General features: G+C 42.8%; 1 protein-coding gene across 3 annotated transcripts in view; it reads left to right on the top strand.

Annotated features, from left to right (window-relative positions):
- LOC136056980 (contactin-4) overlaps nucleotides 1–27218 on the top strand; it is a 247937-nt gene that overhangs the window by 162627 nt on the left and 58092 nt on the right. For all 3 annotated transcript variants that reach the window (XM_065749412.1, XM_065749411.1, XM_065749413.1), the window contains exons 6-7: nucleotides 7990–8085; nucleotides 21838–22041. In XM_065749412.1, coding sequence (XP_065605484.1) covers nucleotides 7990–8085; nucleotides 21838–22041 — 300 coding nt within the window. The remainder of the gene's footprint in view (nucleotides 1–7989; nucleotides 8086–21837; nucleotides 22042–27218) is intronic.

A 27218-nucleotide genomic window follows, 5' to 3' on the forward strand; every position in this document is an offset into this window, starting at 1 on the left:
CTGGTGGTCTGTATTTGCCTTCATCCAGCTTCACAAAGGAAGAAGAACCTACGGGGTGTGCTCCAGGAGGAACACACAGGGTGTCTGCTGCATTAGTGCTCAGTTACCAACTGCAAGAGGGCTGTGCAGCACCTCCTGCTGCAGGTAAGAGTCCTGCTTTGTGGCTGCTGCACAGCCACCTGTGCTGGAAGGGTGTGTGTGAATAATGCATTATTTCTGCTAAAAGACACAAAAAAAACCCACCAAAAATCTGGGAGTAAACTCATTCTGTTAAAGTCACCCCTAGGGGAAATGTCTACCCAGGTTTTCAAGATTAAAGTAATAAAATAAAATTTTTGAAGTCCTCAGCGTTTTGAATCAGGCAAAAGGTTTCCTTCAAAATGAATGTTTGAAGTATTTCCTGTAGGAAGATAGTAAAGGGACAGGTTTTATTAAAAGGAACGCAAAGTCAAGGAGAACTTTTTATTTTATTATTATTGTGGTTTTTTTTGGTAACATCATAGGGAAGAGTAATTTGATTTGGGTAGAGAACAGTTGACACCTTGCAGATATTTATAAGAGCCTCTGTTCCCCAGTGAGATGTGTGTTGTACAGAAAGGCAGAAAGCACTGATGCTTGTTTGGGGAGGGGATGGAATCAGAGTGGCTGGCAGCATGCCCTGAGGAGCTGAGCAGCTCCTGCGGTGCACGAGAGGAGGGAGCTCAGCACAGCACAGGATCCAGGGCTTCTGCAGCTGTGTTTTGGCCAGCGGCATTTGTAACGCTATACAAAAAGCTCTCGCAGTCTTTGAGATGCAAGGGAAAGGCCTGAGGAGGAATTGTAGCCATGCAGATAGACAAATCAGTGCGAGTGAGGTGGATGAAGGGCAGGAAGGCTTGGCAAGATTTAAACATCATCTCAATATGAGAATCCAGATAGAGATGTCAAAGTCAGAGATGGTATGCGTAGGTCAGAGATGTGAGTGACAGGAAGAGCGGGGAGAGCTTGGGAGGAACATGAAAGCTGCCCACGTGTATTTCTGTTTTTCTTGCTGGCTCCTAATTCACTCATCTTCTGCAGGCTTAAGCTGATGTTTGACATCAGTGGGGCTGGCCTATGTTCTTAAATGAGTCTCTGCAGTGTCTGGTTTAAGCAGGGCTGTTTGGTAAGGATGCGCAGGCAGGACCTTATTTATGGCCCACAGTCATAAAGCCCAACCTAAACCATTTTCCAAAGGGGAAGCAGACTTGGAGAATGGCAAGATGTTTACATCTGAAACTTTTTTCTCTGGTAAAGTAGAAATCCTGGTGAAATTTCTGTTCTAAAGGTCAGATTAAAAAGCTTTCATCCCCAGACTTGTAAACCTTTTCTCAAATCAGTGATTCTAAGATTATTCATTTGAACAGCAGCTCTTAAACTAAAATTCTATTAAGCTCTGTATCAAAAGGGTTTTCAATTTGAACCGCAAGAGCCAGCTGTGTAGTCTTGACACAACGGCAAGGACATGGGCAGAAGAACTTAATCTTTGTGTATTTTTGAAAGGGGTGACATAAAACCTTGCTTTTAAAAAGTCAGGCGCAGGTTTTATAGAGACAGTGTTTAGAGATATTAGAGCCATAAATATCTAGAGGCAAATCTTGTCAAGTGTTTTGAGAGCAAAAAGCTTTAATGCTTTTGTGGGTGCTAGTCATCAGTTAAAGTGCTTTCAGCCTGCCTTCTTACAGACAGGCTGTGATTTCTTCAAACCAGTGTCCTCTAAAGTCTGTAATTGATTGAGATGCACTAGAATCCCATCCTCAAGACTGTATTATGGGCTTAATTAGCATAGTTTATCATCTTCATCCAGTGAAGTCATATTATTCTACGGACAGTGATGCAAATGACTCCTTTTCCATCTGGTTGTGTATTTTATGCAGGATATGAAAGTATGGTCTGCGTGTGTATTAGTGCTACACAGATTTGGTGAAAACCATTTGGAAGAGGGCATATGAGCTCTCTCTCTGTAGAAGGCTCTTAATTCAGTTGAAACGAGGAAGATTTAGTTGATTCCTCCAGTTGCTGTTTTGTTAAACAAGATGTCATTGGCAGCCTGTTCTGAATCCCCTTGACATCACACTGTGTGGTCTTTAATAAAAAAAAAAAAAAAATCCCATTGACTTTGATTCAGGAAGTGAATATGACCTTAAACATCATTCTAAATTTTAGGTTGCTGAGATCATCTTAAAATTATATAAGGTATCTGAGAAGGAAAACTGCATTATCCTTCATAAACCTCTTTAAGCCATGCTTGAAAATTGACTTTCAGTTCCTTGGCTGTATGTGCACACATAAGTGGATTTTGAGTTTGTTTCACATAGTTGAAGAGGTAATTACGCCTTAGCTGTATCACTGCAGTACTTCCCATACTTCCTAGTGTTGGGGAGCTCAGTGCATGGTTCTCCAAAGCACATTTAATGTGTATAGGAAGAATGTTATTTTGTTCACTAAGAAAGGCCCCGAATTGCCAATGAACAAATTTATTTCAGTTTTCTGGTGTGCCAGTTGTTACCTTATCATGTTCTTTTTGATCCACGCAAGTTTCTTGTCTGCAAATTAAAACCAAGACTCAAGTCTCAAATGCTAAACACCATACCCCATGCAATTTGTGTGGGGAAATCGTTAACACAATCTAGCTACTACTACTGAATTACTAGCTCTCTTCATCGATTCCACTCTCTGTTATTAAAGGTTTAATACACAAGTTTTGTATAGGTTGGATTCTTGTTCTTTTGTTATACACGAACCCAGTTTTTCTCAGTCCCAAGGCTGCTTTCTTTTAGTGGAGACTGGGTTTGTACTGATAGCTTCAAGACCTCTGTTTTCATCCTGTGTTTTCTCTATCAGAGCCTTTGTAGCCATCTTGTTTGGGATCCTGTGCTACAATCCTTTGTTTTTCCATCAATCTCATACATCCTCTGTTAAGGTTGAATAGCTCACTCAATAAAAATAATAATACATTAGAAGATACAGATAGATGTAGAGATAGAGGTATTATGTTCTGGTAGCTGCTTGCTATTAACATCAACTCACTACAGCAATATCACTGATGTGTTATCAAATTTGCTTCACAGAAATCTCTAGAGATAGACTTTAAGTAAAATATAGCATCAGAAAGCGTTTTTTTTTTTTCTCTAAGCCTGAATATTAGTCACACTTTCTTTTGGAAATTAAAATCTAGTGATGTATAAAGAAGTGATTGTTATATGCGTGTTTTGATTAGAATATAGTAAAAGGAGAAATAGTTTTCATATCAGTTCAGCAAGAATTAGAGTAACAGATAAAAACAGCATTGACAGTGCTTTTCTAATCATTAGGAAAAAGTCTTAAATGTAATGACAAAGGGTTCACTAATGGTGTATGAGTTTTTGACAGCATGCCATTCAGGGAGATGTACAGCAGTGCTTCTTTCTACAGGATATAGTCACATAAATTGGCTTTCTAAAAGACATGCAGACACCTGTCACTATCAATTTGAATCATTTGCTATTCATGCAATTTTCCATAATATTTTTGTTTTTGTATAGCAGCTTTAAAGTAGCCCTCTTGCAGAGAGAGGTCTCTCTTAATTTTGGAGCTGGCATAATTACGGAAGCATTTTGGATTCTAACAATATTATGCTATGCGTTAAATAAATAAATAAATAGCCTAAGAAGGAAAAACCATGGAAACACTCCTCTGGCAAACAAAGAAAGGCTAAACAGAGCCTAGCTTTCAGAAAAAATAGGGATCTCTCTGTCAAATCACCAATGACCTGAGACTCGCAGCCTCCTAAGGGAAGCCTCATTGTTTCGCTCTTGTTCCCAGGGTGTGCTGAGTTCAGCAGCTGAATTATTTCCACATTGTAGCCAAGAACAGGAGGAAAGTGGGCCTGGAGTACAAATGCTCTAAATACTCTGCTTTGGTAGATACTGTAAAAATAGAACAATCAGTGGAGCTACAAATGAGAATGTTTATAAATCCTAAAACCACAGATCTTCTCCCTGCTAACCTCAGCGTCCAGGAACCTGCAGAGCAGTGAGCTAATCTGGTCCTGCTGACTTGCTGGGGGCTTCGATGCCCCTTCTGAAATCTTCCTTTAGAAGAACAAACTTTGATCCTGAGACTCACCAAGTATTCACTAAGTACCGAGTTTGCGTGCTGCATTGGTTACACAGGGCAGGTTTACATCCTGACCACATCTGGTATGCATTGATTGTACAAATAGAAGGAGTATTTCTCAATGGTCACATACTGCCTAGTGCCGTGAGCACCTGAGCTGTTGAATGAACAGATTATCACCAGAGTGCACGCAGGGATCCTGGCTCCAACCAGAAGTGGTTTCCACCTATGCTAGCAGTCCTCCATTCTGGTCATGTTTTGCTTGTTTTCATGTGTAAATATTTTTTTATTGAAATTAAGTCTCCTTTCTTTTTTGATCCAGGCTGCTATAGATCACTGTAATTGAAGCAATTCCCACCCTAAAAATTTTAATTAAGTTACAAAGATGCCTGCGTGCTAAAATTTAATCAACTTATCTTTTCCAGGCATTGTTTTGCTTCATCACGTCGTCTCTCTTCTGTTTACTAATGCTCAGTACATAGTACGTAACACTTAACAAATGGCTTTACAATGACCGTGTCTCATTTCTGTTATGCAGTTTGTAATACCCCGTGGGGGGCTTGAAGTACTTAATCATAATGTGATTATTTTCTGTCTCTTTACTTACTGTGTTGCCAAGTCCCAGGAGCAAACCCCTGGGGGGAAACAGGGTCTGCTGGTGGCATCACACCAGATCGTCCCACTGGTCCGTAGTACTTCACACCTCAGATGTCTGGATGGATGGATGGATGGATGGTTCAAAGCTTGTTGTGGTTACTCACACAACTGAAGTGTTTACACTGTGAATTCAGAGTCATCCTTCAGCTGCCAAAGTTATTCTTTCTCCTGCTTTACTATCCCACTTTTAAAAGTGCAGACGATCCCATCCAGACAGGGTGCTGGATAACTGTGTTTCCTTTGGAAGACAACAGAAACAGGAAAATAAGTGTGAGAGTGCTGTTCCAGCCTGAAAGCTTCCCGTGAGGAGGTGCTCAGCCAAGTGAGTTTTGCTTTTGTCGACCAAGCAGTTTGACCTCTGTATGCAGGGAATTCAGCTGTGCCAAATTTCAGTGCAGTGTTTTGCACCCATGTGAGCAGAAGCTTGTAGGAAACATTTTTGCCCATTTGGCACAGCGTGTGAGAGCAGAAGAACCTCTTGAATCAGCTCATCACTAATTTGTACGCTTCGCAGCCGTTCCACAATACGGATACAGCTCCTAAATTCTCAGGAAAGGTTGCATGGCAAGATGGTGTTTAAATGAAGCTTCTTATTAATGATGTCTTTAAGGCGTAATGATATTATTATTGTTAATTCATGTTACTCTTTAGGTATTGCACAAATAAAGGTTAAGTGTGCGTTTCAGGAGGCTTCAGAATCATCAGCCCAATCAGTTGGATGAGACTTTAGCCTCTTTATAATGACCTTAATCTTGCTGGTTCTCTCAGAGCCCTTTTTTAAGCACACGCATGAGGCTTTCCAGAATTGACAATTGACTTACAAAACTCAATAGTTTGCACTGAGAATGGCAGTGATGAATGCTTTGCTTTGTTTGCCACCTCAGATTGATTTTGACCATTCTTCCATCATTTCCTAGTTGATCATCCGAGCAGATTGCTCTCGGTAGCTATCCTTCCCTTTTCCTGTCATAAATATATGGCTGTTTTGTCAACAAATTGGGTTATTTCCTTTCTGCAGAAAAAAAAAATAGAGGACTAGGTCTGCATTTAAACAATTGAGTCGTGCACTTTCTCTCCACACTGTTGTAATCAGGCGTTGCTGGATCACCAAGTGGGTGGCTGTTCCTTATGATTGGTAATGAAAGGCCTCTCCCATTCCCTCCCTGGTGATTAACTGAAGCATTCCCCAGAGCACTGTTCAAGTGGGCTTAACCATGCAGGCTGAGAGCTGATGTGATTTTTCTTTCTTACTTTCAAAGCAGGCCTGTGTAGGGCTGAAAGGAAAACAGAATTCAGTGCGATGTCTGAAACATTCTGTGTGTATATATGGATGGATGGATATGCGTGTGGTATAATGGATTGTGCAAAGAAAAAGGAAGATCTATCTAACATACATAAGAAGTATATAAGCTGCATAACAGTACAAAGAGTCTTACGTGTTATATATTATTCAAGACTTTGAAATTGTTCTTCTGCTTTCTTTTCTTCCATATCCGTATACCACATCAGAAATTGCTTTATTCTTGCTATATGTGACCTTGAATCCTTGTGAGGATGTGCTGCTTCCATATCTCTCTACTTAGACAGAGTTTGAGCAAACACAAGTGAACTTGCTGCTAAATTGACTCCCAAATTAAATTTGGATCAATTTTGATCTCAAGACCAATTTTGAACCTTTTGTGTGAACCCATTTTGCCCAAATGGTTTGATTTTTCCAGCAGAGCTGACTGATGCAAATGACAGCATGACCTCAGTTTGGTTCTGTCTGTGAGCTGGAGCACAAGGCAGATGGGTCAGGGGCTGTTATAGACTCTTTCTATTTACACAATTAATTGTGGGTTGTGGGGGTTTTTTGTGCACCTTTATAAAATCTCAAAATATGTATTGACTGAAATGCAGATTTTAAAATTGGATCTATGTAGTAATGAGATCCCTGAAACAGTGAAACTTTGAGCACAGTGTACGGCAGACCTGTGCTGGAAATCTGATGCCTACTAGCACCATGAGAAAACTTGTGCCTGTTGTTTCCTATGTAGTTCCCTTTTTGCCTGGATGTTGGCCTTAATCTGACTCCAGCAGGATGTGTCCATGAGCAAGGCTCCCAGCACAGCAGGAACTGCTGGACCACCCAGCTCTTACAGCACTGATTTGTATTTATTTTCACGATTCATTTACTACGGTGAGAGTGAAGATCTGCTTCCAGGAAGGGCTGTGGATTCAGTGCATACCTCAGGGGGGTCCTCAACTCCAGCTCAGGCTGCTCTGAGGTGATGACCTGCATGCTCATCTGTCTGAAATGAAGCAATGATTTCCACTGATTTATTTTTTAACTTTTTTTTTCCCCCTCTTTTTGTGTATGCACACCAGTGCTTCCAAAAAGCGTTTTCAACAGGGGATAAAAATCAAGGCTTAATTTTTTGCCCTTTTACCATTTGAATGATGTTCCTGCTAATTCTCGCTGTTAAATATTTATCACTCCTGTTTCTTCTGGATCCCAACTGCACTGACAACAGGTTTGCAATCACCAAACCGTGGCTCAGGCACGCTGAGAGCTGGAAAGATGGAAATTGAAATGCAAGAGGCTGTTAAAAAGCTGCTGAAGTGAAGCAGTGTGATGGTGCTGCTCAGTGCCTGGTGCTGAGCTCGTGCAGCGTCGCCTCCTAGCAAGTCTCTTGAATTCAGTGAGCAAGGCAAGAGGGAGCTGCATTTCTGCAGCACGTGGCCCCTGAAGGAGAGCGGAGGGAGAGAGGTGGAAGGAGGGATGGAATTTAATTAAAGCACCGTGTGGCTAACGTAGTTATTAATGAGAGACTTCCTCGTGGGAAAGGAAGGGTTTCTGCACATGGGTTGCAAGGGCACGAGTAACAAGTTTCCTGCAGGGAAACAGAACTGGGTTAAGGCAGTGATTCGTCTTAAATGTGTGAGAACTTTCTAGCAGCATTGTGGGTTGCTGGAGTTTTCTACAGGTATTTCCTCTGCCCTGAGTAAATCAACACTTTGTCCTCCTCCCATCTTACAGCTTTGGGAACGTTTTCCGGTCCTGTTGCTACTTCAGCAGCAGTCTGCTGCTGCTCCGTAGCCCACCCAGCTCCACAAACCTCCCATCCAAGCTGATGCTCGCTTTGTTTCCCTGTCATGCAGCAGAGTCCTCGTGAACCTTCTGTCTTTTCCATTCAGAAAAACAATTCCCTTTAAATGAGCTATTTCTCTTGGCAGATCTCGAGAACTTCAAGACCAGAGTAAGAAGCACGGTGTCTGTCCGCCAGGGCCAGGGCATGGTGCTGTTGTGTGGACCACCACCACACTCTGGAGGTAAGGCAGACTGCTTCTCTTGCTTTGAGCATCCAGTGGCAATGTGATAGGTTTTCATTCTCAGGATATGCATCAGAAAGTTCAGAGAACAGCTCTGTGGTGGTGCCTGCCTGAAGGGCTGGTTCTAGGTGGTCGTGTTGAGCAAAGAGATGGGAGATCCCTAGTTGGGTATAAGTTAGCTGCACTGTATCCGAGTATGTGCATAGGAGACAAGCTGAGGCAGACCTGAACAGTTATTTGCACGTGGAGAACATGTGGCCAAGACCCTGTGGAACTGTCAGGAGCTTTTTAATATACGTAACATGTGACCTGTGTGTATCTTCTGAAAAACAGGTTGAAGTCTGTTGATGGAGCTACTTCTGTGCACAATCTTCTTCTTATTATTTTAATTTCTTAGACACTTGTTGCCTGGTTTTTTCTGTTTTTTTTTTTTTTTCTCCTGGCTACTCAGCTTCTCTTAGCAATTCTCCAGGTCTCATATGATTTATTTCTGGAAAGACATTATGTACTCTTCCTACTCTAAAAGATGAGAGAGAGAGGCAAGGCAGAATGATGTGGGAAAGGAGGAAATACCATGACAACAAATTACATACTTGGAACTTTCTAATCTGGATTACTGTACGATTTTAAGTATATCATAAGGGGCTGTATTATATTCTTCATGTCCCTTCTGAACATTAACACCAAGAGACCACAATAGCTGCTGCATGTGCATACCCTAAAATGATGTGTTCTGAGACGTGACGTCCATCAGATGCCATTCTCTGCCAGGAGCCAACAGCACAAATATCAGTGTTCATAGTGGGGAGGTTTGTGAGGAATTTGTACTCGTGACACTAAGGAAGACAGCATTTTCTCACTGGCACATGTGTCCTGTGACCACCAACCAGCACTCAGCAAGCAGCCGTTGCTGCCTGCCATCATGTTGGGGGGGATTTCGGTACATCGTTGGCATGTGGTCATCTTTCAGTCATCGTGTTTCACAGTTCTGCATCCCTTTTAAAGGAATTTCCAATCATGCTTTGACATCTGCCTGTCCTTTGAGTCCGTGCTCGCCAGCTGGATGAGAATTGCCCAACAGCATCTTAGGGTGACAGGGAGGTGACAGGAGGCGAGCATGTTTCTGGTGCCCAGAAAGACAGGAAACTGAAGGGCAATTATTTCCTTCTGTCGTTTGGATGGGAGATGTCTTCCTACATAGCCACATTCTACCGTCTGCTCTATTACAGCCAGTAAATTATCTTAATTGTATCAAGCCAGATCCACAATTAGTCTAAATTGATGCTATTGCAGTATTGTAACCAAGCTGGGCTGCTGTACACCCGTGGTGGTTTTCTGGTTTGCATAGAAAAGCGTTTTGTGGAAAGTCAAAATGGTTCCAGGTAATTGAGACTGAGACCCTTGTTCTGCAGGAATTAATCTTCTCTATGGAAATAATTTCATTTTCTTTTCCTTCCTCCTCCTCCTTCCTCCCAAGGTTAGAAATAGCAACGAGTTTTAAAAGTCACAACTGCGACGTTAATGCTTTTCAATCATGTGCATCGCGCTCCGTATGTCTCCCAGCGTAACAGAAACTATTTGGTCTCTAGCAGTTACTGCACAATTACCACAGCTATCTCCTGTTCCAGCTCTGGGCAGATGGAGCTTCATAAGAGAATATCAGATGTCGCTGGGAATGAACTGCGTATCGGAAAATCGCAGCGTTTCGTTGGCAGCTTCCACCCCAGGGGTCTGAGGCAGTGTTTGCAAAGCAAAGCTGCAGAGGTCAGCTCCTGCCCGTGCCTCCCCCTGCTGCCTCTGGGTGTAACTCTGCAACCGTTCAACGTTGTAGTGCAGCAGTGGAAACCAGGCAGGTTAGGAGTGAGGGATAATGCATCTAGTTGGAAGTGTGAGTGGCATTGAGATGGAGGAAACGCAATTGCTTATTTTGGCATCTGATTATGACAGCAAAGCTAACTTCATCATCTTTGCAAAAGTGCCTGGGGACGTTAATGACCGGTGCAGAAGCATTGGACTGTCTGGGGAAAAATTCTGTGCTATGGTTGTTTTGTTTCGTTTTTAATTTTTTACTGTAGCTTCTGTTCTGTTCTGCATTTAAAATTGCATTTAGAGAAATAAAAATAAAAGAGCAAGCACAACAGTTCAGCTGGAAGATGGCTGTTGCTTTCATTGAGGGTATTCACTGGAATGGAAAAAGCATGAAAAAAAAACCCACCACAAAACAAGAAACAAAGACCTGCCTGGTTCCTGGGCACTGACTGTTGGTTGTCCCTATGGGTGCTCAACAATTCCCTCCTGATAGGAAGAATTCCCAGCTGTGTGTGGGGGGATCAGCTGCAGTTTCTCCTCTGTTTTGAGGTGACTCAGGAGGCAAGGCTCAGGGCCACCCTTATCTGTACAAATTTGGTAATAGAAATCTGTTAGAAAAGAGTCTGTCTTATCTTAAATGACTGTCCTATCATTGGTCATCTTGGTCTTAGAAACGCATTATTGTACTAAAATTCAAGACATCTGTCTGCATCCAGACCTTCATCCTTTCAGGTGTAATTCACTCTGATACTTCACTGTTTAAAGAGCTGTGGTTGAAGGTGGAGTTATGTTGGCCCACATACATCAGTTGTTGAGAGGTTTTTTCTTCATGGTGATTCCTATTACTTAGATGCTACTAGGAATTCATCCTGAAAACAAGTCCAGATAGTGAACAAGTATTTCCACCATCGTAGACTGGAGCTCATACAGCTTGTGAGGACAGCTTGGGCATCTCCATGAGCTGTCCCAGTTTTTCCTGTAATACAAGTTGGATGTTCAGCATATGAATCCAGGCTGCTTTCCTCCTCACTCCCTTAAGACAAAAACGAGTTGTGCATCGCTGTTTTGTCAGGTCAGTGCGTCCTGGTGTTGCATTGCGTTAAGCAGCATAATGATGTGAGTGCCTCCTATGATGAAGTGCTTGCTGAGTGCTGGAGATTTGGAAAATAAATGTTTATCTGGAGCTCAGGAAGTTGCTGAGCTGAAAAAGAACAAATGCAAATCAAACATTTGCTTCGGTCATAATTTCTCCTTTTGGATCCAGAACCCCATCCTGCTGTACTGATGGCATCTTACCTGGTTTATAAGTTTGTAATTATTTTTTTCCCCTTCTTTACTTGTTCTCTTGCTCTAAAGTATAAGGAATAGTAGAAAAATGCCTGCCCGTGTTGTTAGCATCTGTCTGAAATAATTATCCTGAGCACATAGGATTCTCCCTCAGTCTCTCCACTGTTTTTTCAATCAGAACTTAATGATGGTCATGTGTCAGCCAGACCTCAAAGCTCTATGGGAATGCAGTGTAAGAGTAAGTATAGCTGTGGGAATGTGGCATGAGGCACACGTGTAACAGCGTGATGAGCGGTGGTAGAAATTAAGCAGTCAAGCTGTAGACAAGAAAAGATGATTGAAAGTCCTAAACGTATTTGTGTAATTCAAATTTGGCTTTCAGAGAGTGTTCATTGTATGTGTGATCCAGAGTTTATTTGTTGCAAAGCACAGAATTTAATCCAGAGTTTGAATAAGAGCGTAGATCTCCTTTGTGGAAGGACTGCTGAAGTGCTCTCACCTGCATGGTTTCCTTCTGGAAATGAGCCTTGTTGCAACTGAGGATAACTTCCCCTGAAACATCATGAAAATGTTTCCCAGCCCTTATGGGGCTACAGCCACACCAGGATCCCAATGGCAGCTGCTGCACGCTACAGCAGCGATTGCCAGGCACTTCGACCTGGTAGTGCTTATTAAGTGCTTAAATCACGTGCAGTAACAGGTTGGGAAATGAGAGGAACATCAGAAAGTCTTCATGACTGTTTCGATGAGCCCTAGGTATGGTATCTCAGCATTCCTCAGGATGAGCCCTGTGATTTGGGTGCCATAAAAACAATGCTATATTGCTTTATATTCTCAAAGCTCTCCTAGATCAATACTCCCTGCTGCCTTTCTTCCCAAGAGCTGCATGAATAATTGATCTAGGGGCTTTGCTAGCTAAAATGAAAACAAAAATGCAAAAAAATAACTTGGGTTTCTCCAAAGAGCTTCATTCCATATTAAGCCTTTCTATTACATTTAGATATATTTAGAAACAGTGAAGCGTTTTGAAATGTCAAACAGACTATTTACTTTAAAAGCTGTTGGTGAAAACATTTTTATTTTGTTTGGATTTAGGTTTGGGTTTTTTATGACCTTCTTAATCCAATTTGGCAAGATACATTTATTGGGATGATAAGCATAGAAAAAAGAGCCCTCTCACCCCTTCCCAGCCAAACAAATATGCACACAGCACAACCCAGTGTATGTTCTCATTGTGTTTCTCAGGGCTCTGAACACAAGTCTGTAGGGAATAAGCCCAGGGATTATCTGGAGGTCACTGTCCTGTTGACTTGATCTCCAAAATACAAAAGATCAAAAATTTTTTTATGTCACATAGCTGTTTTTATTGAGGTGTGTGGGAACTGAGTTATTGAGCTGCAACTTTTGTCGGATTTATTTGGTGTTCAGGGCAGGGTTTGTTAATATTTTAACTACGGTGTTCAGCTTCCTTCTGTCATCCTTGGTATTTCACTGTGAGTCCAGCTACTAAAGCAGAAGTCATAGGAAGGTGTGCAAGTTTCACTTAACCATTGGCAGCACATCCATAAACATGGATAAGACCAAGGTTGTAAATCCAGCCCTAAAATCCTCCTTGTCCCTGTCCATGGGAAGATAAATGAATTTGTCTTTGGAGCTTTTCTTCACTTTTTTTTTTTCCTCCTCTTCCCTAGATTTTCTTATTTTATCTTTATGAAAGATCTGTATATGTAACTCTCTCACGACATCTGCCTTCTTGCCCTTGTGGGAAAATCCCATAGAATAAAAGATTTCAAATTTCCAGGTGCTCCTTTGGATGGCTTAAATATGCTTATGGTGCTTGAATGTACACTATAAAGTTGCTGACATTTCTACAGTGCCCTGTCCCCCTGCCCACGTGCTTATGGCCACTGGAAAAGCTCCTGGTGCTTCAGGACCCAACCCCACCCAGCACCATTTCTAGTCCCAAATCCCAGGTCCTTCTGTGCCATCATTTGTTTCTGAGGAAAAGCCCTAGGCAGAACTGCTCGGTGTTGAAGGTATTTGTCATTATTATTACACAAAAACAAAAAACAAAGGAGAAAGCTGTCGGTCCCTTTGCAGCACCCGTTTTCTGGATGTGCTTCTGGAAGTCCATCCCCCCAGAGAAGAGGGGATTTATTAAGGTTCAGTTGTTCAAATGCCACTCCTGCTGTTGGAAATATACCCATGTAGCCCCTGTCTGCGAGTCAAAATGTTGACTGAGAGTTACTTTCACATCTTTTCATGTAATGGATGTGTTCAGGTTTTTCCTGCTCTCTCCTACCTTTTTTCCCCTGGTAGCTGAGAGAACTTTTAGTTCTGTTGCACAACTTAATCAAGTAGAACTAACGAAATTTTAGCATTTGACAGAAGAGATGGCAATTCTGATTTCATCTCAATCTCAGCCTTTCATGCTGTATGGTAGGTAGTGAACCAAGCATGTTTTCAGAAAGCACTTTACTGATTACAGTGGTGCTAAGACCACTGTGCTCTGCAGAAAATATGATTAGTGCCTGACTTCTCTGCTCAGATTTTTGTTCCTTTATTTTTTTTCTTCTTTTTTTTTTTAAAGTGGAGATGGGCTCTTTGAGGGCTGGAAATGGTGAAAATGTTTGGGCTGCAAGTACAGCTGATGGCCTGTGTTATGTGATGAATGGTTTGGAGAGATTTGTCTTGTGACTGAAATCCTTAAAGGAAAGGAAAATTTGAATGAGACAAGTGGTATTGCTTTCCTGTATTGTCAGAGTGACAGAGCTTTTCCTGCCCTATTTCTTGCTTGGTGGGTGACCTTGTTTTGTATGTCCCCATCCCACTTCACTGCACTAACCTAAATATACAACCTTTGCTTCCCTGCTGTATGATCAGAGGTTTGTAAAGATGTATTTCTTGCACAGTCTGTATGCCCAGGGCTGTTCTTTTGCCAAACATACTGCCAAACTGACCCACTTTTTCCTTCTGAAGGCATTAGTAGTTTCTTCACTTTCATTCCTTTCTTAATATCTTCATAAACCTTTTCTGCTTGGTTGAATTTGGTTCCGATTAGTGAGAAGTTAATTTAGAGAGGGGTATCTCACAGGCAGACAGGCAGTGAGGTTGTAAAAGTTCCATTTTTCCAGGAAACCAAGCAAAAAATCTGCAAAGCTGGTAGCAAGCATTGATTCACTGGTTTAACTCTTCCTCGAAATGCCACAAGGCCATTGAACAACCTTCATGGGTTGCTGCAAAGGTCAAAGGCCAACGTAGGAGCAGATAAAGCAGATGGATCTAGGTATTTGTCATTGAGAGTGAGTATTGGAGATACTCTGGAGACAGTGAAAGGCAATCAGAAACCACAAAAAAAAAAAAAAGGCTGAAAAAGGTTGTTTTGGCTTGACTGTTGCATATCTTGGACCTTGGTTGTTTCATTAAACTTAGATCCAGGCACACGAAACTCATTTAAATGAAAAGTGATTGAGAGTTGTAGCTTCCATTCAGAGTGCATCTCCCATCATTTATTTTTTACATTATGCCACCATCAGTGTTTAAATTATTAAGAAGAAGAAGAGCTTCTCAGGAGATAGGGATGGATGAAATTAGAATTAATCTGACATGATCCTTTCTCTAAAACCGCTGATTCAGCATGTGTGCAGGTTTATCAACACACTGGTAAGAGAGCAGGATAAATTATTCCCGAATCTGGGAGAGGGAAATGTGCTTTTGTAACTCACTTATCACTTATTTTCTGCCCACATAAAAGACTGATATTTCTGGCAACACAGAGAACATACAGGTATTGTTTTAATAAAGGAATTTATGAAATTAGAAGTTTTTCCAATATCAAATGCCAAGCACATTTTAGGTTTGTGCTACTCTAGGAGCCTGAGTTTGTGATGGATGCCCGTGCCTGGCCTGTGATCTGCCTTGCTTCAGCAGGAGTGGGTTTTGTGAGCAGGAGTTGCAAAATACGTCACAGTTGAGGACATAATTTCACATGAGCATTCAGACCCCAGTTTTCATCTGACATACTTCAGGTATCCACCTTTGGTGTCAGCAGAGCTATTTCACTTCCTGGCCGGGAAGGTTCTGGCTCTGTAGTTTTGTGATGAAATTTGAAATGAGACAGCAGATTTCCTTTCAGTTTTGCCCCCTTACAGAGTTGGTGTGTGTTTGTGCCCCAGCTGGACTGTCCCAGGGTGGGCAGCTGGATGGTGGGACGGCTGGTGCTTTTAACTCCTGCCCCTTCCCCAGAGAACCAGAAGAGAGGAGGCTCATCTTTCCAGTACAGACCTTGGAAAGACTGAAATAATAAGGACCGTGACATTAATGGATTTTTTTATTCATCAGTGACAGCTCATGACATCTTTAAGAAGAGATAATCTGCAAGCTGGTCACGTGGTGTATTCCCCTGTTATGTTGCTGTTGCTGCTAAATGAAGATTGAAGTGGCATTGGAAAAGGGTAGGCTAGGCAGAGGCTGCCTAAAGAGTGAAACTTGTCATCTGACAGAATTCAGTCAATAGGCATTTATCCAAAGTCCTAACATCTTTGCGTTCTCCATGCAAAATAAATTAGAGAGTTGAGGAAGGCTCCCAGGCTCTTCTAAGCACTTTGCCACAACCCTTACCCCCCACACCCCACTGTAACTGGCTGCTTGCACCATGCTCTCAGAGTCAGCCAGGGTCTGATCTGCTCTCAGCTCCCTTGGGATGCTCGTAACAGAAAGCATGCCCTCGACATCAGCACTGCATCTCTAATTCTGCAGTCGGATTTGAGCTTCCAGATCTCTGAATGCACCTACAGCTCCACATAATGCAATAGACCTGCACCCCTTCCTGCTGAGGTGTTGTTCTGTAGCTGAAAAATAAATCAGGTTATTGGTTTGAGCATTTTCTCTTATCGGATACATACGTCTGAATGTGTAAGCATGATGTTGCTTTTCACTGGTGTACATCAAAACACTGTCTATCAAATCAAACAGATTTTTTCCTATATCGTGTGGAGGAGTGGCGTGGCATTATGTGTGGAGATATCTGTGCAGAGATCTGCCCTAAAGGACACGCTGCCCACCCTCACAGCTCGGCCAAATATTTCAGCCTCGGAGCTGATTGTAATATTAATTCGCTGCAGGTAGAAAATTCTCCACAACCAACTTTGTTTTTTGAAAGGTTTGATCTAATCTCTTACAGCTACAGTAAGAGGCTGATCAAAGGTACTGACGGCTGGTATTAAAGGATTAACTAGGTCACATTGAAATATGTTTTAAAATAAGCCCAGGGACCTTTAGCTTTACTGAAGCAAACGCACAAAAAAAAGGGAAGATTTTTAGGCTAACTCTCTGACTTGAAAAAGAAAACAAACTGATGGATTAAATCTGCGAGCCATTCCTTATGGTGATATCTGCAGTGCTCTATGTAGAACAAGCTGGGGAAATGCAAGCAGTGATTGAATCTTGCAGTGCAGAAATACAGTGCAGAATTAAAATGCATCATGTCGTTTATGCACATGCTCAGCTCACAGCACACTTAACTCTCGCTTGATGTTTGCCTGTAAGTTACTAATAGCTTCAAATACCCCCTGTATCTTTTGTCTTAGCTCTCTCTCCTTTCCCTTTGCTGATGACTGTATCTACAGAGGTGCTTTGTTGGTTCCTTCATGTCGATGCCACTCTGTGGACGGTATTAAGCTGTTATTATTGTGGTGGGTTTTTTTAACCTACATTTCCTCATTGAGTGAGCATCATAAAGCTCTGTTTGTTACTCAGAGGGAGGAAGTGTGGGACCATGTGAAGTTAAATGAGGAGACCGAGCATACAGCTCATGGGAGTGGAACCTGGGCAGGGTTCTCTGACTGTTGTTAAATGCAATGCAGGGTTACCCAAATATAGCATAACTCTTCTGACAACTGCAGTTTGAGTTTGGGTTTTGGCTTCTTTATTTTTTTTTTCGGGCTAGACCTGGCTAAGCTGTACATAAGACTGTTTATGAGCTTTGCCAGACAGAAAAGTGCGTAGCTCCTTCCAAAACCTGTCTCTCTTCGTGCTAGATTGCTGTGGTACAGGATGGTGTCTGCTGCTCATTGGATATAGGTTTGTTTATTTAGCTGCAGTAAGTACAGTAGCATGAGACTCTCCACTTCCCAACGTTTTCCATTCAGTTATAGATAAAGGCTGCTGCTGATTTCTCTCCCTGGGGGAATTTCAAGTTAAAAATTTGTCACAATCTCAGGTGGCACTGTGCAGTACTCATTAATGTTTACAGTGCTACGCAGGCCGTGCAGCCAGCCATCGACTGGGGCTGGAGGCTGTTAGCAAGAGATAAGCCAGGTCAATTATGTGCAGCTAGCAAATATTTAACTATTTTAGATGCTGACAAATGGAGATGCAGCAGATGCAGGTGATCATTGATTGGGCTTCAGGTAATGAGGACCTCTCACCTTCTTAATGACTCCCACGTGGAGCTCCACGTGATGGGTGGGCATGGAGTCACGGGGCCAGGAAGCCAGCACACCCTGAACAGATTGAAAATGAGTATTGAGGATGGGTCTGACACAGAGCTTGGCCAGTCAGTGCATTTTCCTCATTCTTGCTTCTGATTCATAAATGAGGGTGACATCAATTTGTGTATTTGCGTTGTTTGCGATCAAGAGGACGGCAAACTCTGATAGTGGGCATTGGAAATTGCACTCCCTGCATGCATTTTTCATGCACGAATGTGTGCAGTACAGCCAACTTTCCTGCTACCATAAACCAGTGCCAATACACACATGGGCACAGTCATGTTCACAGTAGGAGTTACTGCCACGACGTGGAGAGGGACTGCTTGCAGTCGCCATTGGAGGAGATGGCAGCAGTGCAACCTACAGCATCACCCTGTTCTCTTCTGGTCTTTTAGGCCCTGCTTTCATACTTTCCTAAGCTAAATTCTGAACATTGATTCTGTCTGTTATGCAAAAAGGGATTCTTTATTTTCTTAATTTCACATCTGTTTCTTGCAGTGTGGAATGAAGCATAATTTTTACGCTTTACAGGAATTGCTGCTGAGCTTTTGTTTCACATTGAATAATAGTTCCCGCCTGTCTGACTTGGGAGTGACATAATAGGTGATAATATATAAATTATTGGAGCTGTTAATGACAGGATTAATCTCTGTAACTTTCAGTAAAGCCTATAAAGACTAATAGTGTATTGTATCACACTGTTCTTATTAAAAATGATAAATTATTCTCATTTTTTGGCAAATATTAATCTCAAAATTTCATTCTTCCATTCAGCTATATGGTAACCATAATCTTGATGTTTTAATAGCTTTTGTCACAATAGCTACAGAGGCCTTTTTAAGTTGCAGCCCTGCCTTTATGGAACAGACTAAAAATGTGTATGTATAAAGAAAAGAGTTTCTTGTAGTAAAAAGCAAAAGCAAGGCAAAGACAAAAAAGAGTCATAGGATCACCAAGGCTGGAAAAAGACCTCCAAGATCATCCAGTTCAACCTTCCACCTACAGCCAGTATTCCCCCACTAAACCACGTCCCTTAGTATAACATCTAAATGTTTCTTGAGCACCCGCAGGGACAGTGACCCCACCACTCCCTGAGCAGCCCATCCCAGTGCCTGACTGCTCTTCTGGAGAAGAGATGATTCTCAATACCAACCTGGACGGCCCCTGGTGCAACCTGAGGCCATTACAATTAGAAAGCAACAACCACTCACTGATACCTCTGGGTGATGCAGGACAAATGCCTAGGCAATTTTTTTAAATTGCAAATACGGATCAGTAATCTTTAGGTATTGTTTGAGAGAACAGCTTGAATGTGCTGTAAAGGAGAAATTTAAGGCGTTGCAAACAAGGCAAAACTACATCCAACAGTCCCCAGACTAAAAAGCAGAAGTTTATAATAAGTTCCTGACGTATGTAGAGTATCATGTGTAATTAGAACAATGGGTTGCTTGTTACCATGTGCTCTTTGTGCTGAAAGTGCCTGTCTGTAACTTGGTAAACCTTTCCATCACCAGGAGCAATCTCAGGCTGTATTTTAAGCGTCTGTTTACACAGTTCTTACAAATTGCCTATGGGATGTGAACTGTCTATCATTTCCAGAGCAATTAGTATCTGAAACCTTATCAAAAGGAATCCGTCAAGTTTGAAAAGCCATAAATATTGCACTAGGATCTCTAAGGAAATCAAAGTGAGTTTGATACAGTATTTATTTACATGTTGCCACACAAGCAAATGCACTTAGAGACTCCAGTCTGCCTTGTTTCCTGTGCTTTATACTACATCAGTCCCACGTTATTTTAGCAAGACAATTATCCAGTTGTTTTAGATATTCTGTATCAATAATGGACTGCTCCAAGTATGCGAGGCTGAGTAATTCAGGCAGTTGCATCTTTGTGCAGTGGTTTATTTTAATGAAAGGAAGGAAGAGTTGTGACATCAGGTCCTTATTATGTCCAGCATTCTGATTTGGAGTTCCTTCGGGTTTTTTTTGTGGCCAAACCAGCATGAGCTGAAGATGCCTTTTGGAGAGGTTTTGAGGGTTCACACTCTGTAGAAATAAGTCCCCTTTGGTGCCTCTGGTGCTGGAAGAATCCATTTTCCACTTTGGTGCTCTCTTTGGTCAAGCCTCCTTATTCCTGCACAACCTACTTTCTGCTGTCCTTTGACTTCCTTACCCAGGGTTTCCAGCCTTTCACTTTTCTCGAATGGTATGTATACTCAAGACTTCTAAGTAAAGCAACAGCCTCGAGTCTAAACTGACAAGGTGGAGGTAGGCCTCTTCTCCCATGTAACTAGTGACAGGACTTGGAGGGAATGGCCTCAAGATGTGCCAGGGGAGGTTCAGGACAGATGTTATGAAAAGTTTCTTCTCCTACAGAGCAGTCAGGTTCTGGAAAAGGCTGCCCAGGGAGTGGTGGAGTCACCTTCCCTCGAGGTGGTCAAGAAGCAATTAGATGTGGTCCATCCACCCTCCAGGTGGATGATTGGAGTGGAAGACCATGGAGGCCTTTTCCAGCTTTGGTGATTCTATGATTCGAGAACAGAGCCTAGGAAAAGCTACTACAGCCTTCTTAAGAACGAAATGAATGTCTTGAAAATGAAGGCAGAATGGCTCTTCATTGCTCTCAACAGCAAAGAGCTGTTTATGAGGACTGTTTAAGCTAAAGGTGTCTGATGGGCAGAAACACATGGATTTAGCCTAGAAATAAAAATATTTAACCTGGAAATTATCGTATTCTAAGCAATTAAAGCAAAACCTACTGGAAAAGCAAGAAACTGTAGTGCTTCTGTGTTGCCTGTGAATGGGACCGTGCAACATCCTGAGGAAGGGCAGGGTAGGATAGGGATTGCTGATCCAGGAAAACCTTCCCAGTCTTGTGTTTTTTTGTGAAGAACGTGCAGTTGATTCACCATTTCTCAGTCAACACAAAATCTTAAGAAGTTTGGGGGGCTTTAGTGGACACCTGTGATGTGAAGGTTTGATCGGCCTTAAATATCTCCACGTGCTCCAGTGCAGGGATGTTTATTTGCTGTTACTGAGTGCTTCTGAGGGAACAAAATAATTCTTCACCAAAAGTAAATTTAAAAAACCAAACCAAAAAAAAGGTAATAAATTAAACTACCTGCAGAAAATAAGAAGCCAACTGAGAAGTGCTACCTTGTTTGCTCTGAGTATCCTCTTGGCATCAGCATGACGTTACTTATAATTAGATGCACATGTGTAAATATGGTGATTAGATATTCCCACATAAATATAATTATCATAACTTCCTAAAAGTCTTAAGTAGGCACTCGATAATCCTGTTGTTAAAAATAAATAAATAAAGGCCCACAGACTGCATTCAACCTCTCGTATGTGTAAATGGTGTAACGTGAGGGCAGAATATATTTTCCAAAATACCTAATGATTGTGAAGGTCAATTGCATTATGACTCATTAGAGTATTAAACTAAGAATGTGTTTTTTAGTGTAATTACTGTTGCCTTAGAAAACTACGACGATCTTGCACTCACTTGAGTTCTTCAAGCATTTCTAGTGGGTTTGCATATTAGTCTTAGGCAAATATAATAGGGTTATATTGCATTAACCTCACTTACAAACTGCAACCACTTGCAGTGTGTCTCTCTATTATTTCTTAGGGCCCAAATAACTTCTAAAGACGCCTTACAAAATTCAGAGCATTTTCTAATTAGACACATAGAAGATTACAGCTGCTTAATTTAGTGTTTGGAATTTTTTGCTGATTCTGTAATTCCAGATGAATAAAATGTACAGTGTATGATATCATGGCTTGGCAGATCCTCCTCCTAATTTTCTTTACGTGAAAAAGCTAGCTAAGAAAGAAGAAAAAAGTGTCACAAGTCAGAAAAGCTGAAATGTCCATGACAGAGGTGGAATTCCTATAAAATGCAGTGTATTCTTGATTGTAAAAACTCTAAGGAATGTTTCAAGAGAGCTGAGGTCTGCGTGCAAATTTCTACCCTTAAAGATGAGACCTTGCAAAATGTTTTTGGTCATGTAATGGGCTGTGATGTATCTGTGTTCCCAAACCCAGGGGAGCAGGGTGAAAATCGTTTTCCGGGCTCTCGTTGAGGTTTGGGCCGGAGCCTTGCATCAGCCAAGGGTTACGGGCTGCCACCAGCACTGACAGTCCCTGTGCTTCCAGAGCTCACCTACGCCTGGATCTTCAATGAGTACCCATCATTCGTGCACCAGGACAACCGCCGCTTCGTCTCACAGGAGACCGGGAATCTGTACATCGCGAAGGTGGAAGCTTCTGACGTGGGCAACTACACGTGTGTGGTGACCAACACAGTGACCAACAGCCGCGTCCTGGGCCCGCCGACCCCGCTCATCCTCAGGAATGATGGTAGGACTTGTTTGGGTTTCTTGAGCTGTCACCCCGAATTTAAGGAATGGCCCAAAACGTTTTCATGTTAGGATATAAGGGAGAGATTTTCCCCTTCGCAGAGCTCTGTGAGACCTCCACTTGTCTACTGATTCAGGTCCTTAAAACTGGTGGGGTTTTTGATGCTGTGGCCAAGCTTGCTATTTCCACTGTTGGAAGAACTTTCATAAAATAGATTTTAAAATTTGGCAGTACTGTAGTTTTGTTCATTTTATGCAGCCCAAAAGCGTACAAAAGCACTTTGTTGTTTCAGTAACTTAGTTCAGGCTGTATTTCCCAGCAGAATAAATGCTATTTTAGTAGTCGGTGGAATAATACTTAAAAAAAAAAGAAAAGGAAAAGAAAAGAAACCAAAAGAGGATTTCTAAATTTATACAGGCAATTGATTTGTATCATAGCCATTTCTAAGGAGATAAGAAAAATAAATTTGCATGTTAATTTGAAGCGTCTGTTTAAAGGCTAGCATTTAGGACATTCATTCCAGAAATAGAAATGTATTATTAGAAACTTCTTTTAGAAGAAGATCTGTTGTCAACTAGTGGCGTTTCTCAAAAAAATTCCTCCCATGTGGGACAGGGATGCAATGCTGTTGGCTGCAACCATTCAGCTGTGATAACCGAAGGCCCACAATGTTGGATGGGCTGGGGTGATGAGCAGTGCCCCTGTTGAGCTGGACAGGGTGAGGACGGCTGCTCTCCTGTGCCTCAGATCTGCTCTCCCTTACACCACACCTTTACAAACGCAGTGGTGTAAGTGGCAGCAGACATGGCCCTCGGAGTCCAGCCTAAGTCATCATACCAGCCACTCTGAGGAAAGCATTTCCATCCCGCTGAAACTAAGGTGGTGTGGAAGATAGGGAGGAACATTTAAATTCATCTCGTGTTAACGTTTTCAGTACTGAACGAGAAATTTTTGTAGGTATTAAATGAACAAGATTTTTTTTTTCGCAAGCCTTACCTAGTGGAAAGCTCTTCCATTTGTCAAAAACCGAGCTCGACGTCTGCTCTGTTTCTGAAGCAGAGGGTAATGCTATGATGATTGGTAGTCATCCTGATTGTCAAGTGCATCGCCAAGGGCTCTACCCCAGCACATCGCTCCTCTGCACGCACTCAGCTTTATTTACAGAGACCAATTGCCTTCCCGAGGTAATTCGCAGGAATGTTCTCTGATTCCTTTGATGTGTGCTCTGCTGTTTATTATAGATATGAAACTTTAATTGAACCTCTGAGGAGCTCTGGAATGCATTCCTGAGTTAAACAGCAAAGGTGCTGTAATGTCTGTGGAGCCATGGATGACAGTAATCAAAAGTTGAACGTGCGCTTTAAAATAGGAGCGCTCTTGTATTAGACACAAACTTCATTTTAAAAATCTGCAAGGCTCAGTTTTTCATTCCACCTAGAGTAACACTATGAAATCTGAGTAAAACACGCTGTCCCACTTGAAAAGAGAAATTACATGTGGTACTCTGGATGTGGGAGCAAGAGGAATGGGTGAAACACGAGGCACGTTGCACTGCCACCAGCAAACGTGTCTCATTCATCTTTTGTATTCCTGTTTGGCATGTCCAGCAATGTGTGTTATTTGCTTTACAACACTATGTCATTAAATCCATACCCTCAGAGGCTGGTTCATCAGCAGTTAGTGTTTCAGTTCCATTTAACTTCAATTAGTGAATTTAATGGGGAAAAAAAAAAAAAGCATAATGTGCCTCCCTGGATTAATGTAAGTCACTGTCCTGCTCCCCCCACGTGGGACCTCTGTGCAGCTCCAGGGGGGGACCCTCAGCCTGGGTGGGGGCTGCTGACTGCCTCCAACAAACCCTGAACAAAAGAGATTGGCACTACACGTGTTGGAGTTACCGCCTGACTGGCTTTGCTTTGAAACACACGCCATGAATTTGCAAAAAGGCTTCACAAAAATCTCTGAGGTTTCTGTTTTTCTCAAAAATCATAGTTGGGTGTTCGCTCTGTGGCCAAAGCGCTCCAGCCCCCCCAGCCCAGCAGCCACTGCCCTCCCTGTGCAGCATTCACCAGGCAGAGATCACTGCCTAACACCCAAGGATTTTCCACCTTTCTTCTTCAGTCTATTGCAGTAGTTTTTCTAGACTCAGCCACAAGTCAGTTAGGCTTTGTATGCTGAATACCTGCCATCTTAGTCATGGTTATTTTACTTACATGTGATCATCTTGGAAAAAGAACAGCTTTTCAGCATGCTTTTAAAGCACAGCTTGCTTTACCATAGAAAGCTTCCGAGGCATGGGCTGTGATAGGGAAAGATGCAGAAGTACAGGATGAGACCTGGTCTGATTTGGAGTTGGGCAGACTATGTTCCCTCCAACCCCCTGCCTTTATGCTTCCCTTCATGCTTGTCCTCACTGGTGGGGCTCTGGAGCTGCAGGTCTCCCAGTGATGTCTGCAGAGCTGTTTAGCAGCCAGAGGTGCAGGAGTAGGCCTCCCTGTGGAGATGAATACCCCAGAGGGCTTGAGGTAGGGTGGTGGGAGCACACCATGCCACGTCTCTGGTAGTCCAAGCTCTCTATCCCAATAACATATGACCTTATGGGAATAGATAAGGTGGACAAAAGTGCAGCAGGTACTGGGAAAAGGATGGGTGTTCACCTATTTGTCTTACAAATTGCCTCCCACAAATGCGTGGAATTGCTCCCCACTTTAATAGTTTTCTATAGCTGGATGGATATCTGACAGTGAGGATGCTTGCTGGATAAAAGCTTTCCCTGGGAAGGGCAAGTACAGTATCACAACAGTGCTGCAGTCCCCAAAACTGCACATTTATGGTCTGAGATTTGTCCCCTTGAAAAGCAGATGCGCGCTCCCACCGAAAGCTTTGGGAATGACACCCAGTTAAAGGTGTGTGGGAGTGGCACTGGTTTTAAGACACCACGTGCAGAGAAGAGCAGAGGTGTGGGCAGCTCAGTTGTGCCACCCATCTCCTGACCCTCTGTTTGTCCTGGCTGTAGCTGGATGCCTCCCACCGTGCAGAAATATCCCTCAGCGCTACTTCTACGCTGGCCAATATAACAGAGAGCCAAATGCATATGACACCCAAAACCTGAAGGAAGGCATCCACCAGGAGCACAGCTCTCAGTGCAGCTGAGACAGAGCAAGGACCTGTGAGTGCCAAGGAGTTGCCTGGCACCTCTCTGCTGCAGTCCCAGTGCCGCAGCAGCCCTTCTGCAGTGCTCTACTTCTTCTCTTTAAAATGCACTTTGGGTTTTTACATCAAAATTAAAACAGTAATAGTGGAAAAGAGCTGCAATAGACCTGGAATAAAATTACCGTCAGCAGCAGCTGTATGGGCCAATTAAACTTTAACATTTCACAGGTGTTGTCAGGAAATGCATATCCTCAGACAAATGAGTTTGCTTCTGAATTCCTGAGACTTTCATCCAAAAGCACGTTTTTAGGCCTTGAAACTGAGAGAAAAATATGAAATCCTCTGAACTGCAAATGATTACAGCATCTGATGTGTCATGACACTGGAAACATCCTCCAAGCTACAAACCCAGGCTCTATTTGAGTCTTTTATTTTCTCCCTTATTCTTTCCACCTGCAATGCTAAGTCAGATGTTAACTCACCCAGGAGCAGCAGGAAAAAATAAGGACTGTCTATGCGAAAGAGAGCCTGGATTTGGTATCGAGGTATCCCCAATGCACCAATGTTCTTCCTTTAAGGCAGAGCAGCCAGAGCTTGCTGTATGCCTGGTGTCTCTATGGGGGTGGCTGGGGCTGCAGTGGTTTTTCCAGGTGTAGATGCTGGTATTGAAGTAGGGGGTGTTTGCAGTAATGCCATTAAACTACTGAGTCCCTCACTGTAAGAAGAAAGAGGGGTTTGCCCTACAGCCCTGGTGCCTTCAGCAGTCTAGTCTGCCTTGGCTTTGTCCCCTCAGGGTCACAGCTTTCCAAGGTAAGGCAATTTGAACAACGAAGAAAGAGAAGGCAAAAAAGAAAAAGCCATTTTCTTTCCTTCCCATTCCTCATCGCCTGATCTGTCAGGTGAATAACGTATTAATAATACATTGTGCCTTAATTTCCTAAATAGCCCGTTAGTGTCAAATGATACTTTACAGCCTGCTTTGCATAACGGGGCTGAATTACTGCTTTAGGAGTGAAGAAGAAAGGATTGCTCTTGTTGCTTTTGCTTTTTAGGGACTGGATTAAGCATTGGCAGGCAGACCGCTCCTGTGAGCATCTCTCCGCTGCTCTTCTTTGAGGTGCCTCCCACCTCTCAGCCCACTGCCGATGGACTCTCATGGTGGGCTTGGGGTGCTCACTGGAAGGAAGGTCCTCACTGAGCAGTGCAAGGCAGCGAGGAGCCTGGCTGCATCTGGCCAGGCTGGTGCAGATTCATGGATCTGCTGTGGGATGCCAACCTCAACCTCCACAGTTCTTCCTCTGCCAGATCTGCGGCCCTGCAGAATATGGAAGCGCTCTCTGGGGGACAGATCTCCGTAAATTTGAATATCAGCAGAAGAGCTGCGTCGTTTGCAAACATTTGCTCACGCAGCCCTGTCCGAGGGAACAGCTGGGCAATGGCTGCTCCTTGTCTGGCCTGGAGCCCTCCCAGCAAATGTTTAGTTTGGAGTGCAGAGGAATTGAGACACCATTTGGTAAATCGCAGTCAGGAGAGCAGAGAGACTTTTCCTTTGCCTCCATAGGTCTAGGCTTTCCCAGCCCTTCAGGACTGTTGATGCTCAGTGAGCTGATAGGGATTGTGCTCCTTAATTCCTTTTTGTGTAATCTGTAAATGCTGGAGTGCAGACAGACTCGTGTGCTTCCTGCTCTGTGTGCTGGCCAGGGCACGTGTACAGGGACAGCATTCATATCTTTAACAAATACGTTTCTTTTGGATGGCTGACTTTGTGCAGCAGCTGCTCTTTGTGTGGAGTAGCAACAGGACTTATGTGAAAGGAAAGGGTTGAAGAACGCTGATGTAACCTGATAGTGCACCACAGCATGCAGTGCACAGGTCAGCGAGTAAGGGGACACTTGATGTTAGCCCCAGGGTGAGCATTTGCAGCCTTAAAGCATTTGAAATGTGGAGAAGAAAAGCCAGAAGGGACATCATGCCACCTCTTTGCAACACGGGCAAAGAGAAAGCAGTACCACAAGCACAGCCCA

This window comes from Cyrtonyx montezumae, unplaced genomic scaffold (genome assembly GCF_038088225.1).
Source record: "Cyrtonyx montezumae isolate F1298 unplaced genomic scaffold, pur_monq_1.0 scaffold_6, whole genome shotgun sequence".
Classification (NCBI taxonomy): Eukaryota; Metazoa; Chordata; class Aves; order Galliformes; family Odontophoridae; genus Cyrtonyx; species Cyrtonyx montezumae.